The 19,724-nt window shown below is 36.8% G+C and overlaps 1 protein-coding gene across 10 annotated transcripts in view; it reads left to right on the forward strand.

The window, feature by feature from the left end:
* Positions 1-1,141: 1,141 nt before the first annotated feature.
* The window catches only part of SHPRH (SNF2 histone linker PHD RING helicase), an 89,557-nt gene continuing 70,974 nt past the window's right edge, over positions 1,142-19,724 (forward strand). For 8 of the 10 annotated variants that reach the window (XR_003521348.1, XR_003521347.1, XM_027601574.1 and 5 more), the window contains exons 1-8: positions 1,142-1,331; positions 6,789-7,459; positions 9,725-9,854; positions 11,844-12,062; positions 14,612-14,690; positions 15,349-15,499; positions 16,724-16,832; positions 17,453-17,709. Coding sequence is in view for 8 of the 10 variants with exons in the window: in XM_027601574.1 (XP_027457375.1) it covers positions 6,821-7,459; positions 9,725-9,854; positions 11,844-12,062; positions 14,612-14,690; positions 15,349-15,499; positions 16,724-16,832; positions 17,453-17,709 (1,584 nt within the window). In the remaining 2 variants the exon portion in view is untranslated. Of the gene's footprint in view, positions 1,332-6,788; positions 7,460-9,724; positions 9,855-11,843; positions 12,063-12,448; positions 12,492-14,611; positions 14,691-15,084; positions 15,500-16,723; positions 16,833-17,452; positions 17,710-19,724 lie in introns of those variants that run through there. The other 2 variants (XM_035728482.1, XM_035728483.1) reach the window with 2 other exon arrangements.

Genomic DNA, 19,724 nt, shown 5'->3' on the forward strand with positions numbered 1-19,724 from the left:
GCTGTGTTTATTTTTAATATTTTTGCCTGGCACCAGCTGGACTCAAACTATGAGCTTAATTCTCTGCTCCAATGGTAAGAAGTGACATGAACTATCAAAGATAACCTTTTACAGCTCGATATACATTTAAAGGCTTTTCAAATTGCACTTCCAAAAGAAAGGGTCCATCCTCTTGTACTTAGTAACATGACCGGTTCTCCCTTGAAGGACACTGCTTGCCCATTCCTCCAGCATTAGTATTATTTTTAAACTTGCCTCATGAAGCCTGGGATAAGATAACTGAGTTCCACCAAATTTTACGGGGTTTAGTTTATGTAAACGGCTTTTTTCAGGCTTAGAGGTCTGTGATGAAGTTCTGTATTGGTTAGGATATGGACCTCTTTGAACTGTCTCTGCAACTACAACGGATGTTCTCTTAGGCAAGAACTTACTTTTGTGCTTCTGAGATCACACAAGCCGAGAAGCCCCTTTTCAGCATAATGCTGAATCCTTATTAGGTACTCATTAATCATTGAGTGCCTGATGTTTCCTGGGGGCCATTTGACAAGTTTTTGGCCCTGAAGCCTCTCAGAGTTATCCCAAAGTTAACTAAACGGACTCTCTCCATTCATGAGAAAGAGGCTACCTCTCGGCGAGGAAAAAAAAAAAAAAGATATTGGAAGGCCAGCCTCAGCACAGTACATGTAGTTTTTCTCTCCTCCTTCTCTCCTCTTAAACTGTTTACTCACATTTCCCTGAAATGTCTTTTAAAAATAACTTTTCTGAGAGAGAGAAGCTTCATCCGTACCCAGTTAGCTGCTGCTTTCAAGTAATAAGAAGGGTGCGTCGGCAGAACTCTCTTCCGTCTGTTTACTAAAACCACCAACCACTCCCACCACTTGCTTCAAGCGGAGTTCCGCCCCTTCTAAGGAGCCCTGCCCACACCTAGTATCTGCTTAGACCCCCGCCTCCTCCTTAAAGCTTCCAGCCAATCCTGTACTCCTAATGTCGTGGGGCAGCGCTATCGCGAGATTCCAACTGTATCCTCCGATAGACTTTAACCGTGTGGACTTGCGCAGAAGAGACTTATGAAGCCATTGCCGGGAAAGGGGGGCGGGGCGCTCCGACGTGCGCGTTCACCTTGACCCCACGCTCCAGCGCGCACTCGGCAGCTGGGAGTTGTGATTTCCGGGCCACCCGGGAACCCCAACACAAATCAGCATAAAGCGCGCGTGCCCATCTCAGGCGGGTGTTCGGTGGGTGGCGGATACGTGCCCGGGACCCGCGGGGCCTTTAGAAGAGCCCAGGACCTTGGTGCAGAGAGGCTCAGGAGGCTTGGATTACCAGCCTAGGTAGGCGCTTGGGTGATGGAGGGTCAGGGGTCAGAGGTCGGGGACTGAAGACGTCTCCACACGGAGATGGATGTCCCAAGGAGGGAAGACTGGGTTGTTCTGGAGCCCAGGAAGCTAAAGGGCTGAGAGGGAGAGGCAGAGCGAGTTTCCCCGACCCTTTCCCATCCCAGACTTGGGGGCCTCTGGACCGCCACGGCTCCCCCCGGGAGAAGAAAGGGCCGTGGGAAAGTAGTCTGTGCTTCTCTCCCGGGAGCTGGGGCCTGCGGTGTTTATTTAGATCGAGCGTCCGAGGGACTGTCGTCGCGCTCCTCGGCCTCGCGGGTAGCTTGTTTGCCCGGCCTGCTGGGAGCGATCTGGCGCTGACAGCCCAGCTCTGACTCCGTGAACCGCTTTTGAGTTTCGGAAGAAAACCGAGTGGGTATCCCCGTTCGTCACACACACGCCCCTGGAGGCTGGATTTGGGCAGCTGCCTAGCTTCTTGGTGCGCGGGGTTGTAATGTGGTAAAGCGGAGACGAGGCTTCCAAGTTAGTCTGAAAGTTCTCAGTTACCTTTGGAGTGAGATTGATTACGTTCGTTCTCAAAACCATCCTTGTACGTTGTACATTTTGACTCCGTGGTCGTTACTAGGTTAATGAACAAAGACGTGTTACTTGATGATTGACTGTCACTTTCAGATACAGTACTATTAATTAATGGCCATTAAGCTCGTGCCTTTTTTCTAAGTGACTTTACATGACCCAGGAGGTAGAAATACTAGATGTTTGATGTTTTCCTACTTGTATTTAAATTACCTTAACTCTTTGAACAAAATAAATCATTTTTAAAGTCACTACAGCTATTTAAAATTATTTTCTTGGGTGGTAGCAAGACTTGAAATTCCCATGAATAGAAATGATCCATAGTATCTGTACTGTCACCAGAAAGGCTCATTGGTTTATGATCAGAAACCGTGCTAGAAACTGAGTATTATTGAGCATCAGTGAGTGAAGTGTGCCTGTATTGGATAACCTTTCCTTCCTAGAGCTTCCCAGGTGGAGTTAGCCAATAAGCTAGCAGTTGAGAATAAAATAGTTTACTTTTGAAAGATGCTACTGTTTTATTTGCCCAAGCGTAAGAACTGCACTTGCAGAATTATTAAAACAAAACTTTTATTAAGAGTTCAGGCTACAAAGATTTGGGGAAACAATGTGCTGGCTTTTTTTTTTTTTTTTTTTACTTCTTTTGAGGGCATTTTTAAAGTTTATGTAACATATTTGGGGGTTCAATAGATGAAAACACGCTCATCTTGCAAAGTTATTACTACACAAAGATTGTGGTAATGCTAGATCATTAGGTTTTCACTAATCTGTAATGATTGGGCTTTGCTTGCATAAGGCTCACCTTGAGCAGCAGTGTGGCAAGTGTATACTTCTTATTGTTCCTAAATTCTAAATCCAGGCCTACCATGGATTTGTTGTAAGTCAGGATTTGTATGTGTCTTTTAACGAAGAGATAATAATTTGAAGGGAAAAAAATATGAATCTAAGTTTAATTGGTAATCATTTGTTATATTGTCTTATTAACTTAACATTTTATGTTATTTCTCTAACAACCTGTCTTTGTTTTCTGTTGAAGATATGGGTCAGTCAGTTTTCTCTGTCTCATTCAGGGCCAGAAATAGTAAAGAATAGTTTTACATTGCGTGTAATCTTCTCAAATGTGGTTAAGAGACTCTGGTCTAAAAAGAAACATGGTACTTAAAAAGAGGGAGAGTATTAGGTATTTGGGGAGTTAGAGATATTTGTTTCACCTTATTTTGTATGTCATTTCCATCTTGGCACTGACCTGGCGATAGGGGTGCAATGGTGAATAGGGTACTTTCCTCCCCAGCTTTCATGGCCTTCAAAGTCATACAGTTGGGATAAAGGAGGAGTGGCCCTTAACTCAGCATGCCTGGTCATGGAAGGTTTCCTGGGGAAGGTTGGGACAGCACCTGACTCCGTGAACCGCTTTTGAGTTTCGGAAGAAACTCAATGTCGTGGGGCAGCGCTATGAAAAAGTGTGAAAGGGTATTTCAAGCAAAAGGCTTTTTACATTTAAATGTAGGAAGGACAATTAAAATGTGGTCCATGTTTTAAAACTGCAAATAATCATGTGTCACTGAACTCTGATATTATTCCTAATAAGAAGTAGAATGACCAAAAGTGGGACTCATGTGGTATGAAGAAAACCAGGAGAAGGGTTTGGAATATGATTAGAAATATATAGAATTTTGCTAGTACTTGACTTATTAGTTCCCACTTAACATTATGGTTATAAGTAGTTTTGATCAAGTAACCTCTTCTTGGTTCAAGAAGTTATCCCTGGATAGAAATCCCTTAAGAAAAGAGTCAGTCGGAATGAGATTTGTGTGTGTGTGTGTTTAATTTTTTTATTAACATATAATGTATTATTTGTTTAAGGGGTACAGGTCAGTGATTCATCAGTCTTACACAGTTCACAGCACTCACCATAGTACATACCCTCCCCAGTGTCCATCACCCAGCCACCCCATCCTTCCCACCCTCCTCCACTCCAGCAACCCTCAGTTTGTTTCCTGAGGTTAAGAGTCTCTTATGGTTTGTCTCGCTCTCTGGTTTCATCTTGTTTCAGTTTTCCCTCCCTTCTGAGATTTTTTTTTTTTTTAAATCATGAATGTATGTTCAGTTCTGGTTTAATTGGCTGGGGTAGTACCTGGGCATCAGGATTTTTTTTAAGTTCCCCCAGATGATTCTAATGTGCAGTCAAGTGTGAGACACATAGATATATGGTCCTCCATCCTACCACATTAAAGTTTGGTTATTATAATATATAACGTATAATTCCGAGGATGATGGTCATAGCAGCTACCACTCACTGAATATATGCTAAATTTCTGTTAACTGTGCTATTGCACGTAGATTATTTCCCAGCATAATTCCATCATCCCCATTTTGAAATGAGAAAACTAACACAGGGAGGTTAGATAACTATTCCTGTGCCACACGTTTAGTAAATGCCAAAGCTAGAATTAGAATCTTTTCTCCTGTAAGCCACATTGCTTTGCAGATGTGAGACTCTATAGCCAGTTGCTTTGGGGGCTTTTAGAGTTAACAATTCCATAATTACCATGTTATTAATATTAATTTAATATTATGGTTGTTGTTATTACACCAACCATAATGTGACCCCTACCTCATATCCACACTCTTTGCCATAAGCAGTTCTACCCAGTAGAGAAGTATGGTACATTTCCCTACCTCTTCACTTTGGGTCCGTTTATGTGACTTGCTTTAGCTCATGGAACCTTGTGCTTTTGCTGTGACCACTCTTTGAAAAGTACTTGTGTGATTGGATTTACATTGTTACACCTCAGCCATGGTGATAAGTACATTTGTGGGTTGCTTTGCTGGTCCTGGGAGGATGAGAACTACATTAAGCAGAGCTGAACTGCTCCTCCAGAAACCTAGGCTAGGTCAGCCAACCCTCAGCTAATTTGCAGATCTACGAGAGAATAAATGATTGCTATCTCAAAACTTTGAGTTTTGGAGTGGTATGTTACACAGCATATTTGTGGCCATAGTTAATTAATAAGCTGATATAGCTGAACTTTTCAAAGTTCCAGCAGAATGATCAAATTCCAGTATTCTAGCCTATATTCTGATGAGAATTGGGCAAAGATAAACACATAGGTTATTAGGGGCCTCCTGTGTTATTCTTCCAAGATAATAGAGGAGATAAGATGCTTATAGTTAACCATAGTAAGAGATTGTTTATAGTTTATTACCTGTGCATTCATAAAGCAGGCACTGGCTAAGGAAACTGAATTCTCATGATTGACTTAGACCAGCACTACTTAAAACCCTTTTTCAGTTGTGAGAATGTTTTATATTTGCACTGTCTAGTATAGTAGCCACTAGTCACATACGGCTGTTGAGCATTTAAAGTGTGCCTAGTAAGGCTGAGGAGCTGAGTTTATGATATTATTTAAATATCTTATTTATTTAAAGTTAAAAAGCCACATGCCACGTGGCTACTAAGAAAATAAATTCTATTCATTTATATTTTGCCAGTAAATTACTCATTTTATTTAGAATTTTCAAGTTTATTAGAATAGAGCTATTTCTAATATTCTCTTACAATTTTATTTTTTTTAAGATTTTATTTATTAGAGAGAACATAAGCGGGGGGCAGAGGCAGAGGGAGAAACAGACTCCCCGCGGAGCAGGAAACTTTTTTTTTAAAAGATCTTATTTATTTATTTGACAGAGAGGGAACACAAGCAGGGGGAGTGGGAGAGGGAGAAGCCAGCTTCCCGCCAAGCAGGGAGCCCGATGTGGGGCTCGATCCCAGGATTCTGGGATCAGGACCCGAGCCGAAGGCAGACGCTCAACGACTGAGCCACCCAGGCGCCCCAATCTTGAGCATTTTAATATAAATTTTAAAATCACTTGTCAGTTTCTGGGAGAAAAAAAAAGCCTTTTGGGATTTTGAATAGGGTTACTTTGTAGATCAATATCTAGGAATTGACATTTTGATACCTTGTATCTTCCAATCCATAAAAATTCCAAATTGAGAATATTCCTTAAACTACGCTGAAGCCAAATTTTGTTTATACATCCTTTTTTTTCTTTGAAGCTACATCATTGATATAGGTGGAATACACATCAAACCATCATTACAACTTTATGATTTTAATCTCTGTGAGTTGTTTTGTGTTTCATATAGGAATTGGCTATTATTTTGGGAAAAGTGTAGTTGGTTCCTACATAATACAGGTTGCTGTCAGACCAGTTTCCTCTTCTGAGATGACAAAGCTTTCTCTTTTTTTTCCTACATTTTTTCTTTTCTTTCTTCTTTTATTGTCTGTGCTCCATTTCCCCTGGTTGCCATCACCATTTTATTCCTTGCCCACCTATTCTTGTTTCTGCTAACCCACAAAAAAGAAATATGTTCTTTATTTTCATTTTCTTCTTTTGAAAGAGAAAATATATTTTTAGGAATTTTTTAGCTCTGTAAGGGTCAAGTGAAGTTTTATTAACCCTTTGGGATTATAAAACAAAATTGAACTTTCGTTGTGATGATATGAGTTTAAATGTTACTAAAACTCTTCACATACGTGTTTCCAGGATATTTGGGAGATTGTACCTTACTGTCATGCTGCTCATTAAATGTATTTTTAGAATGTATTTTATTTTATATAACACATTATCTTTACTAAATTTATCCATTAAAGGACCAGTAAGACCATCAGAATTTCTGTGATGCATGAGATTATGGTCACTGTGTTCCTTAGCTGTATTTGACTTATTTAAAAAAAATTAACCATTGCTTTACGTACCTCTCTAAGATTTCATATTACATGTGTGGGCTGTTAGTTACGGTGAATTATTCATCTGGGAGCACTTTAATACTAAAATCCTTTCTTGGAAAGCTTACTTGTTGCATTTGTCTTCTAGAGTTCATATTTGCCAACCAAGAAAACTTGAAAATGAGTAGCCGGCGGAAACGTGCTCTTCCAGTGAGAGTCGATGAGGAAAAGCAACAGCAGCTTCATTGGAATATGCATGAAGACAGAAGGAATGAACCTCTCACCCTAACTGATGATGAGCACCCCTCCATGGGTTCAGATTTCTCTTCTGCTCACCATATCATCCTAGATGATAGTCTAAAGGAAGAAGTGGCTCACAAAGAAAAGAAGAGGTGTTCCGAGGCAGTGAGCATCTCAAAATCAATCGATAAAGAAGAGACTGGTGGCATTTTTTCTCCTTTCTCTGTAAAGCTGAATATCGTGATTTCTCCCTATCACTTCGATAATTCTTGGAAGGCATTTCTGGGCGAATTAACCCTTCAGCTTCTTCCCGAACAGAGTTTAATTGAATATTTTTCTGAAAGGAGTTTTACATTGATGAGTTCAGAGTCAAGCAATCATTTCCTGATCTATGTTAATTCAGAATGTGAAGATGTAGAGAAACAAGAAAAAGGACTCAATAAGCCAATTAGTATTTGTGACAAGGGTATTCGAGTGGAATCATCTTTCAGTGGTGAAATGTTAGAAGATTTGGGGTGGCTACAAAAGAAGAGAAGAATAAAACTTTACCAAAAACCAGAAGGAAATCACATGATCAAGGTACTCAATTTCTGTGGTGTCTTTTAAGGTTCTTCTGCGTTGGGCAGTCCCATTTTGAAGTTAACTTAGAAGGAAGGTCTAAAAAGCCAGAAATAAGCCTCTCATTATTAAGTTTCAAAGTGCACTTTATTTTGGGCTTTCAATAACTGTAAAAATATACTATAGCTGATCATTTCCAGGCTGTTCTTTTTCAAGATATCCCGGATTCCTCCCTTCTGGCTCTACTCAGTGTCTTGTCATCGCTCCCTCTTCTTGTAGCAGTCCTTTAACCATTGCCCTGCTTATCTTTTCAACTCCATCTGCTTTGTCTCTGAATTGGTATAATGTGAATGAAATGGAATTCTGTTATTCACTGCAGAATCAAGTGTAATCTGGCACATAACTCCCTTCTTTGATAGGTCCTTGTCTACTTCTCCAGCTTCATCTTTTATCACTCTGCATTTTATTTTGTCCCAGAAATTACAAATAAATTTATTTCCTGCGTATTTTCTGGCCGTATTTCTGCATCTTTGCTTTTGTTTTCACAGTTCTCTGCCTGGATTGTTCCCTTCCTTTTCCCTAATAACTCCTGGGCATTCTCTGATATTCACCTCAGAGTTTACTTCTCTAGGGAGATCTTTTCTTGAAATTCATGGATGATATTACATGCCTTTCCCCATCATACTCTATACGCGTTTATTTTTGCCTTGGCCACTTGTTGTTTGTGTACTTATATTTTAGATTTTTCTCTTTCAGCAGACTATGAAGTCATTTATCTTCACAGCCTAGGAAAACCCTGTTACTGAACAGATTTTCAGCAAATGAATGAGTAAATTTATAATTCATTTCAGGCTCAGCTATTTATTAGCTAAGTAATTTTATGTGAGTCATTTAAATGCTCTAATTTCATCATCTTTCTGTATACAATGTAAATAATAATCATTCTTTTTACTTTATACAGTCATGTTGAGAATCAGGTGAGAAACTGTAAGTAGATGTCCCTTATAAACTATGAAGCAGGTTAATATGCCTTTATGCCAAAACTTGAAAGGAAAAGAAATTCTAAAATGTTAAATTCACTTTTGTTCAATTGAAAACCATGTCTTGTGTGTTTTTCTCACATTAAAAAGCAGTTGTATTAGTGTACTTTACAGAACTGACGAAAGGAATGGAGAAAATTTAGAAGCATTAGATTGTAATTAATTCTTCCCTGGAGAATGAAACTATGCAACCCCTTATTCCCCCTCTTTGTTGATCATGCATGCCAAAATTGTGGCTCAGTGATAGCAAGTATGTAAAAATTCATGGCTTGTATATCTGTTCTGTCCACCTTCCCTGTAGACCAAGTCTTGATCCATTCTGTTTTCTTATCCCAATTTTTATAAACATTTAAACATTTATTGCTGTTATAATAAGCTAACTCTAGACGGACACAAGGCAGAGTACAGATAATAATGGAATATATTCTTTGTTACTCGTTCCTATGTAATGCTGGGTTGGATTCTAGTTCTTTAGTAAAAGAATATGAACCTCTCCATGATTACGGAATCAGGTCCAGGATAAGATAGGAAAATGAAGGAAAAATGCATTTATTGAGTATCTACTATTAGAAAGTTTTAAAATTGTATTATATAGGCTATCTCATATAGGTTTCTCTCCATTTTGCAAATAACAGCATTTGGGTCAAAATAAATCAGTTACTTTGCCTGTTTTTTTTAGCTCTTAGATACCAATGCCAATATTCAACTTCAGATCTTTTGACTGCAGAACTTCATACTGCATTGTTTTACCAGAATCAAGATATATGACGTTAATCAGGATCTATTTTCCTATACATTTTAGTGTCTGATCTAGTAATAGGGATTCCCAAGCCTGACTATGCTTAAGAATCCTGACATGTGTGTCAGAATCCTCTGGGGGAATCTGCATTTTTAACCAACTTCACTGATTATTCTGATACCCATCAAGTTTGGAAATCATTGACTTGGTAGGTGGAATTGGTGTTCTCATCACATTCTCCCAGGTTCAGTCCTAGTTTAGGAAGTATTTTTTTCTAACAACTTGAATGGTGCATCTCACATAGTAGGCACTGCATTTGTAGAATGAATTTGTTACTGAAAGTAAACATTTGTGAGGGAGATTTGGTAGGTATGTGTCTAATGTTTGTGGGACAAATACTGTGAATACGTTTAGAAACAGTAATGGTTAAAAAAGTTTTTTTCATGTCCTCATAAAGAATGTATTAGTACAATTAAAACTATGTTTATGTTGATTAATTCTTTGTAGGTTGGAATTTATCTTTTGGAAGGTGGCCTAGCAAAACTAGACTTTTTGAGTGATGCAAATTCAAGAATGAAGAAGTTCAATCAACTCATGAAAAGAGTGATGGAAAAGTTATACAATTTTGTTGTTCCAGGTAAATTAAAAATTGCTGTTACTTTAACTTTAAGAGTTGTGGGTTTTTCCCAAATCATATACATAACAAGCAGAAAAACGATAAAACCATAATAAAATTAAACAGTCTTTATAAAACCACTGTGTGACAAAACTATATGTATCTAAAATGCCCCCACTAATACGTGTCTTTCTTTGCTAAATACTCTGCTTAGCTTAGAGTAAGTACTCAAGAAATGTTTGCAGTCAATAGAATCTAAAGGAGTCTGAGCTGATTGGAATTTTTGCATTATTCTTGTGCTTTTATTTTGTCATGGCCAGAGATTCTTGGCTGGCCTTATTCCACCTCTCCTTCGCAGTCTGACAAATAATCTCAAGAGCCTGCTTCCCATAAAGACCAGTTAACTTTCCTACTGTTTCTTGGCAAGACGTTGCATCCTTGGTCAGGACTGCAGCTTCAGAGTTGTCTGCCATTAGTTCCCAAGGGGGGAGTGTGGATGGCTTGGTGCAGCCCATCAACACTACTGGAAAAATGGCTCAAATTCTCCAAGCCTTGCTCATGGTGGGTCAGCATTATTTCAGGTGCAAATTACAGAACACTTCATACTGGAATATTTGGGAAATCAGTTTCTAAGCTTCACTGTTGAGTTGTTTTCTTCATTCTCAGCAAAGCTTCGTAATACTAATAAAAGTAGGGGTGCCTGGCTGACTCAGTTGGTAGAGCATGTGACTCTTGATTTCAGGGTCGTGAGTGCAAGCCTCATGTTGGACAGGGAACCTACTTAATTAAAAAGAAAAACACTAACAAAAGTAAATCATTTTGCATGTTGAAGACTTAAAAGGAGGAAAATCTCTGGTTTCAGAATTGGAAGGGATGCTTTTAAGTACATCTAGAATTTTTAAAGTTATAGTAAGAATTCTGCCTTTTAAAAAAAGTACAAATTGGACTTTTCAAAGGAAAATGTCAAAGGATTTCAAAGGAAAACTTCAATTTAGTTATCAGTACTAGATTACAGAACTGTAGTAAAAGTCTGAAAGAACCACACATATAACTAGACATTAATTATAAAATTTTAAAAATTATAAATTTATAAATATAAATTATTAAAATTATAAAATTTTGAAAATCTCATGTGGCATATTTTTTATTGAAAAAAGTAAATTATGTATTTTGTGGTACAGTCGTCATTCTATGGAATGTGAGGTATGTTCTATAAAAGTGGATAGGCCTTTTGGGAACAGCTGAGAAATAAATCATAAGCCAAAGTGGGGTTTGTACATTTATTCAAGATTTTGAATTTTTTTTCATGTTATAGTAGGCACCAGTCTTCTTCCACAGGGCAGTTGTGCCCAACAATTATATCTGATATTTTTTACAAATTTGTATTAATGGTTTAAGCACTTGTCTCCTAGTCGGCTCCTGCTACTACCAAATGCCTATCCTTTTTTAGCATAAGAAATAAAATGGGAACAACCCTTGTCTTAATAGACATAGAAAAATTATGTCTGCATATGGATTTTTTTTATGTTAAGATGTAGAAGTGAAATAAATTATCCTTTTATAAATTGCAAAAGATACATTCAAATGTTTATTAAATATCTACAGTGGGCAAAGCACGTGCTAGCTGCTCTGAGGAGCTGTAAAAACAAAAGACAGCCTTTGCCTAACAGTTCAGTGCATAAGGTAAGAATACATATAAATGATTGCACTGCCAGACAGAGTGCAGTGTATCACTATATCCAAAGTAGAAGAGTATTACATGAACACAGAGGAAGAACATTAATTCTAACCAGGGAAAACAAAAGAAAATGCCATGGAAAAAGTTGAACTATCTTGAAAGGTAGATTTTTGATCAGCAAAGAATTAAGGATAGGGTCTTCCCATCCCAAAACACACTGAGCAAGGCCCCAGAGATGGAAAAATGCGTAGTATGTTCTTAGAATAAGAATTGCTTATAGTTACAAAAGGTAGATCGGGTTATTTTGAGTACATTTATTGTTGGTCGTGCAGGTGTGTTGGAAGAGGATGAGGAAGATGCAGAGAGTGAGCCAGAGGGGCAGGACATTGACGAGCTCTATCAGTTTGTGAAGCAAACACATCATCACGAAGCACAGGCCATCCAAGTGGATGTCCAGCACCCTGCATTGATTCCTGTGCTGAGACCGTACCAGAGAGAGGCTGTCAATTGGATGCTACAACAAGAGCATTTCAGAAGCACTCCTACTAGTGGTAAGTATAAGATGCTTAAAGAAAGACAGATTGATCAGAGGGATTATATGGGAGATAGTTAGGATGGGGGACATTGTTAAATCATATTGAAAAGATAGAATAGAATGGGTTTTAACTGTGAACAAAATGATAGTCTAATAAGAAACTCTTTAAAATTGAAATCTAGAGAAATTCATTTGTGGGTTCCCTCATCTATAAGTGTTTGAACTAATTTTTCCTGCCCAAATAAAGGCTGCCTTGATTGGAATTTTTAAAAACTAATACATTTTCTACATGCCTTTCCAACTAAGAATTGTTTTTGGAACCTGATCAGATGGGAATCTTGTTAATCGTCTGTCTGCAAGAGGCTTCACAATAATGATGAATATTAGCAACAGAAAGAAAATTTACAAAAGTGGGAGACTAATGTGTGACTAATTCTCCTCCTAGGTTTGCATTTATTTTCTTTGCTCCACAAACTAAATAAAATAAAATGTTATCTATTAAGAGTTTTCGTAGAAGTAAATTTATGGGAGTCATTTATGCCACTTCTTTATCATTATCTTTAAAGAGATAGGCACAAGATGAGATTTTTGCATGATTCTAGGAAGTGAAATGTTGACTGTTTCACTCTCTTTCTGTATAGGTTTATTTTAATGATGGATAGCTCTGATTTCTCCCATAGGTTCCAGTTTCTACTTTTTTATCCAACAAAATTCATTTTTTTTTTAATTTTTTATTTTGGAAAATAAATATCCGTTTATAGCCAACATTATTTCTTCCCACTCCCCCTCATCTCATATTGAAATTATTTTGAAGCAATAATTTCACATATTATATCATTTAATCTGGTAATACTTCAGTTTATTTTATTAAAAGGGTTCCTTTAAACAGATATAAAATATATATCTTAATAATGGCTTTTTAAACCCAGTAATTCCTTAATATCATCAAATCTCTCCCCTCTCTCCCTTTTCTTCTCCCCTTTCTGTTTCTCTGTTTCTCTTTCTCTCTTACAGTTTATTCAAATCTGAAACCAAATAATGTTCATACATTGGAATTAGTTGCCGTCTTAAATTTCTGTAATCCATAGATTTTTATCTCCTCACATTCTGTATTTTTTCTTACAATTTATCCTTTGGAGAAATTGTTAGCTCTGTAGTTTCCCACAGACTGGACTATTTTTTTCTCCAAAATGAAATAACGTTTCTTTAATTAAGTAATTTTTTTAAGGTAAGACTTAACAGTAAAATGCACAGATCTTAAGGGCATAGTTTGATAAATTTGCACAAATCTGTGCATCTGTGTCACCAGTGACCCAATTAAGACATAGAACTAGATTTTCTCAGAAGGCACTAGCCACCTATGCCTCTTGAGACTGGAAGTGGCTGTCCAAGTTATGTGTTGTAAGTTTAAAATATACACCAGATTTCAAATAGTACAAAAAAAGGATGCCAAATATCTCGTTAATAATTTTTATATTGATTTCATATTGAAATGATAATGTATTGGTTATATTAAGCTAAATAAAATTGATAAAATTGATTTTATCTATTTCTTTTATATCTATCTTACAGTGCTGACATGAAATATTTCCATCACCCCAGAAAGTTCCCTCATGGCCCAGTCAGTTCTCCTACTTCACCCCCTTCAGGAGGCAACTACTGCCACCATCAATCAGTTTTGCCTGTTTTTGAAACAATAGAATGGGAAAATATGGACACTTGAGGCAGGAGAGAAGTCGGCTCTTTCAACATGTTTTTGAGATTCAACCACACTGCATGTATCAGTAATCCATTCTTTTTTCTCCACAGAATGGATTTTCTTGATCAAATCCCATGTATCGTTTAATAGTTATGTTCCCTATGGCTCCCATAAATTGAAGCTTTTTATCTTTTAATTTTTTCATTTTACGAACCCTATATATCTGTATTCCTACTGCATCTATTAATCCCTAAAGAAGGCAACAAAAAAATTACTTGCTGTTTCACTGGTGGGTAGAAACATGCTTCCTAATTTGGCATTTGGTTTAAACAACTTAAAATTTTAAGGGAAAGGATAGTGAAAGATTTTGATTGAAATACACTCAGTACTTCAGTGTTTTAGGATACTTTTTCCTCAGCTAAGTAAGGCTTTCCTCCTACTTTCAGACCCATGTAAAAGGTTAGGTCTGATTTAGGTTAATGTATTAGCCCACTAGCATATGTCTGTTGACTTATTAAAAAACTAAGCAACTTTTTGAAGGATTTATAAAGGATAAGCTACTTTCCTTTATTGGGTAGGAGTTGGTTACAGCTACTAGTTTTCTTTTCCTGTTAAATCTCTGTGATTTGCTGCACTTTGTTTTTCTATCTTAACACTTATTTATGTAGAAAATATTGGTGTCCAAAGCAAAGGAAGAATAAACATAAGAATAGTATCTGAAGAAAAGAATGAAATCCTAGCCTTTTCCCATGTGTATGTGGCCTCCCAGGGTATCCTTACTGCTAACTTATTTTTATTTTAATGTGATTATCTGGCAGAAGGGAAGACAAACAGAAACTTGTTCTTACGGTTATATTTTTCTTTAGAAAATACCCTGCACTTCTTATGGCGTGAGATTGTTACATCTGAGGGTTTGAAACTCTACTACAATCCGTATACAGGCTGGTAAGACAAACTTCATGTGCTTGGTATTAAAAATAAATATTATGAAAACCTGTATGACATTGGTAGCATATGTCTTTAGCTTTGACAGTAATCTTAAAAAGGAATACTAAGTTAAAGTCTTCTTAGACTTCATATTTTTACCGTTTTTATAGGTAGGACAAACATGAAATTAATAGTGCTTGTCATTTTTCAGTAAATGAATGCAATATGATAGACTTAAGATGCTTAGTTATTGACATTTAAAGAAATTATAATTTTAATATTATGGGCCAATTTTTATATTTTCATTAAATTTGTTAATTTCTATTATAATAAAAGTCTTAGGAATCATTAAATATAATAACGTAATGGGTGAATCGGTAGTTATTGTCCTCCTTACTTTTTTTATTCACAGACACAAAAGAAGGCAGACATGCTTCCTGTTATTTATAGAAGAGAAAAAAATGATGGGCATTTACCAGTACCACGTCCTGTTTCTGCAGACTTAGTTGTCAGCTCGGGCAGTTTTTTATTCATGACCTAGGGTTTCAGATTGTTTCACCCTAAACTGTAGTTTAAAAAAAACTTAGACTTTTATGGATTTCTTCCAGTTTTCTTTAGGAATAGTATAATTTTTACTTGCATTCCTGTAATATGTTTTTCTTGTTTTTTCCTTTAGCATCATCCGTGATTACCCAAATGCTGGGCCACAGTTGCTTGGTGGAATCTTAGCAGATGAGATGGGTCTCGGAAAGACAGTGGAGGTTTTGGCTCTGATTCTGACACATACTCGGCAAGATGTCAAACAAGATGCTCTCACTCTTCCTGAGGTAGGAGGAGTACCATAGGCTGAGAAAGCAGGGGACATATGTTCTCAAAAAGCATCATATGGCCAACATTTGCTTGGCACTTAAGCCAACACTCCGTTTACTCAGAGGCTAATGATTTTTACAAGTTATTACTTAACTTCAAGTGGGCACAGAGAATGGGCTGTTTGTGACCTGGCAGGGTTTTGTAAGTGATGTTGGCCAAGTAGGATGGCATTATCCTGACACCAGGCTTCCTCCTAGTTGGCAGGGAGACTCTTAGGAAAGTACTGTTACTTCCTCAGATGTTTGGTCAGTACTGTAGCCTCCAGATTACCGTTAAATTTTTTTGAGTGATTTTTTTTTTTTAATTGTACAAATCACAGATATGTAAATCATAGAATCTAGTAATTAGTACTTGGATTGCTAAATAAATCACACTCTAAGTCCTTGTTCCAAAATACATAATTATGTTTAAAAATACAAATTTTAGAGTTGGGGGGGGAGCAAAACAGCTCCACTGAGGCAGATGCAGCTCATAGCTCATAATTTCCAATAACCAAATCTAAAATCAACACACTAGTTAAGGGTATAATTGATTACCAGTAGGGCCCATTGTGCTCACAACTTTAGTGATAATGTGATCTTCTGATAGGGTCAGGTTTGCAAAGTTAACCTTGTAGATTTGAGTATGGAATAGAAAATATCTATTTCATTGTTAAAAAAAATGAGTTGGAATATATAGCAGTTAACTGTGGGTAACTTCTGTATTAGTTCCATCTTTAAACAAGCCTTTAAAAGTTAATTTCAGAAGTTCTACACTTAACATTTAGGTAATTTAAGATAATATGTACGGGCGCCTGGGTGGCTCAGATGGTTAAGCGTCTGCCTTCGGCTCAGGTCATGATGATCCCAGAGTCCTGGGATCTAGTCCCGCATCAGGCTCAGGAGCCTGCTTCTCCCTCTGCCTCTCTCTCTCTCTCTCTCTGACTCTCATGAATAAATAAATAAAACATTTAAAAAAAAATTAAAAAAAAATAATATGTACAATTTTAAAAAGTGATGGCTAGCAGTAAGCCCTGAGATAAAAAATAAGGTTTGTACGTATGAATAGCATTTTAGCTCTTTCTCTCATCATTTCTTACAACTTTCTTGCATCTCCTTAATAGAAGGAGGGTTAATTTTAATAAGCAATTCCAGTTACTGAAAGCAAAACACTGTGTGACTACTGAATGTTGTTTATATCAGGGAAAAGTGGTGAATTATTTCATTCCATCACATTATTCTGGAGGAAAAGTAAAAAACCCAGAAACCCAGAATATGGAATTTGAACCAAAAGAAAAAGTTCAGTGCCCCCGTAAGTATGAAATCTCTTAAAGAAAATACGTTTTTACAGTCATCTTTGTTACAGTTCTTATTCCTTATATGGAGCTATCTTGTTACGAATAATTGTTTTCATAGTCGTTTATACTTTGTATAAATGGAGTCAATTACAAGTCATGTTATCTTAACAAAACTAAAGGTTTATTCTTTCAATTGATTGCTTCAGTCCCTTTTAGTCTAGTTAGTTCTTGTGCAGTCTTTTATATTTGAATTTCTTTAGCTTACAGTTTAAACCAGGCTTTAGCTAACTTCAGATTCTGCTAGCAAATGAATGTTTCCCTTACTATGGTAGCATATACATAGATAATTGTGAGAGGTTTTTTAAAATACAATTTTAAATGATAGTAGCCTTGTAAGATTAACAAATTAATGAGTAATTCTTCCTTAAATTATTTCCACTACAGTAATTTATTAATGTGTTGAGATAAATTTTTATTACATATTCTTCAAAATCATGGTATACAGACAACATATCTTCAGTAAATCTGTTTTATTTTTTCTTAACTTAGTTCTCAATGCATATTAAGATTAATTGCATTCTATTTTTTTAATTTTAATTATTTTGACTGAGTTAGCATATCCTTTTGCATGTAGCTACACGTGTGATGATCCTGACAGCTGTGAAAGAAATGAATGGGAAAAAAGGAGTGTCCATCCTTTCCATCTATAAGTATGTCAGTTCTATATATAGATATGATGTTCAGCGGAACAGGAGTCTTCTGAAACGGATGCTGAAATGTTTAATTTTTGAAGGTCTTGTGAAACAGATCAAAGGCCATGGTTTTTCTGGAACTTTTACATTGGGGAAGAATTACAAGGAAGAGGATATATATGATAAAACAAAAAAGCAGGTAACAACATTTGTTAAGTTGCTGTATGAGATGCATTATGGAAGGCATTGACAGATCCCACTTGATACGGAGGTTCTTAGAGACTGAAGGTAAAAAACAAACCTAGAAAATCACATATGGCTGTGACTTATCTTTTCTACTTCCTGAATATAAGTTTCATCAGAGGAGAAACATTTTGTTTACTAAACCCAGAGAAGAGTGATTGGCACATAGCAAATACTCAATAAATATTTGCTGAGTGAATTGTATTAGTGGGTTAAGCATATTATAAAGTTTAAAATAACTCTAAAGAATATATTTCTCTCTCTCTCACTCAAATAAATAAATAAAATCTTTTAAAAAAAGAATACATTTTTTAAAGAGGAAAAAGTAAAACTATTTTCATCATGCTGTTGTCAGCAGTTAAAAAATCTGTTCTATAGTTGTTTGTTTTTTTTTAAGATTTTTTTTTTTTTATTTGTTAGAGAGGGAACACAAGCAGGGAGAGCGGCAGGCAGAGGGAGAAGCAGGCTCCCTGCTGAGCAAGGAGCCCGATGCAGGACTTGATTCCAGGACCCTGGGATCATGACCTGAGCTGAAGGCAGACACTTACTGACTGAGCCACCCAGGCATTGTTCTACAGTTTAAAAATATCAGATACCTTACATTTGCTTAGCTCTTTATATACATTTTTTTATGTAAATTCTCATTTTTCCCATATTACCATCTTAACGCAATTTTAACATTTTGTTATAAAACTGCTCTTTTGGCGCTATTAATTTCAAACTTGCTTTTTAAAAAAATTAGTTATATAGCTATGCATACATAAATCAGGTAAAGGGGCACTTGGCTGGCTCTGTCAGAACAGCATGTGACTCTTGATCTCGGGGGTCATGAGTTCAGGCCCCACGTTGGGTATAGAGATAACCATAAATAAATAAACGAACTAACTAACTTTAAAAAAATAAATACGGGCCCCTGGGTGGCTCAGTCGGTTAAACGTCTGCCTTCAGCTCAGGTCATGATCTCAGGGTCCTGGGATCGAGCCCCGCATCGGGCACCTAGCTCAGCGGGGAGTCTGCTTCTCCCATTCCCTCTCCCTCTATGATCTTTCTCGCTTTCTTTCAAATAAATAAAATCTTTAAAATAAATAGATAGAAGATAGGTAAATAAATTAATCGGGTAAAGACTGATGACAACAAGTCAAAGTGTGGGGCTACCAGCTTGTCTACTATAAAAGAAATGGCAGATTAAAAAGTTCATTTTCTGGAATAGGGAGTCTCCCAACATTTTCCCCAGCCAGAGTAGAAGGCTGCAATGAACTACTGTGTTTCTAGTAATCCTTCTGTCACCAGAAAAGGAAAATCTTCAATTAATGCCATTCATTTCATTTTAAGTGTCCCTACTCCTCTGTTCAACCTCACCTCTGACATCACTTCTGGGAAGCTGTTGCTGGCGCCTACCTCACCGTCACATTCCTGTACCATCTGTTATATATCCCCCTTACACATTCCTGTACCATCATTTCACTTTTTATGTTCTTCCATTTCCAGCAGACCCCCTTGGGGACCAGGAGCTAAATCGTCCTCATATTTCTATCCCCAGCATCTAACACTATGCCTGGCACAAAATTGGCATCCAGTAAATACTTTCAGGAGGGGACACAGAAAGGACAAAGAAGGAATTTATTTGCTAATTGCAGTAACTAGTAGATTAGTTTTCACTTTCTTTAAATTAGTACTTGGTATGTTTATAATGGCCCTAGTTTGTATATTTATGTATTATAAATATACTAGTCTTTAATTGATTAAGACAAACTATAAATTATAAGAGGTTAATGTCAAAATATTAGTAGCTCCCTATCTTTCTAAGTTTTATTCTCTTCAGATTTTACTTACACAGTAGTAAAGCCTTCCTTTTTAGACCTCCACACTACAGAGGGCAGATTGAAAGCCACTGATCAGGAATGATTTGCCCCTGGGAAAATGATAGCAGAGTGGCGATTGGATTTTTATGGAAAACTCATAAATAAGGTT

Source organism: Zalophus californianus, chromosome 7 (genome assembly GCF_009762305.2).
Source record: "Zalophus californianus isolate mZalCal1 chromosome 7, mZalCal1.pri.v2, whole genome shotgun sequence".
NCBI classification, from domain to species: Eukaryota; Metazoa; Chordata; class Mammalia; order Carnivora; family Otariidae; genus Zalophus; species Zalophus californianus.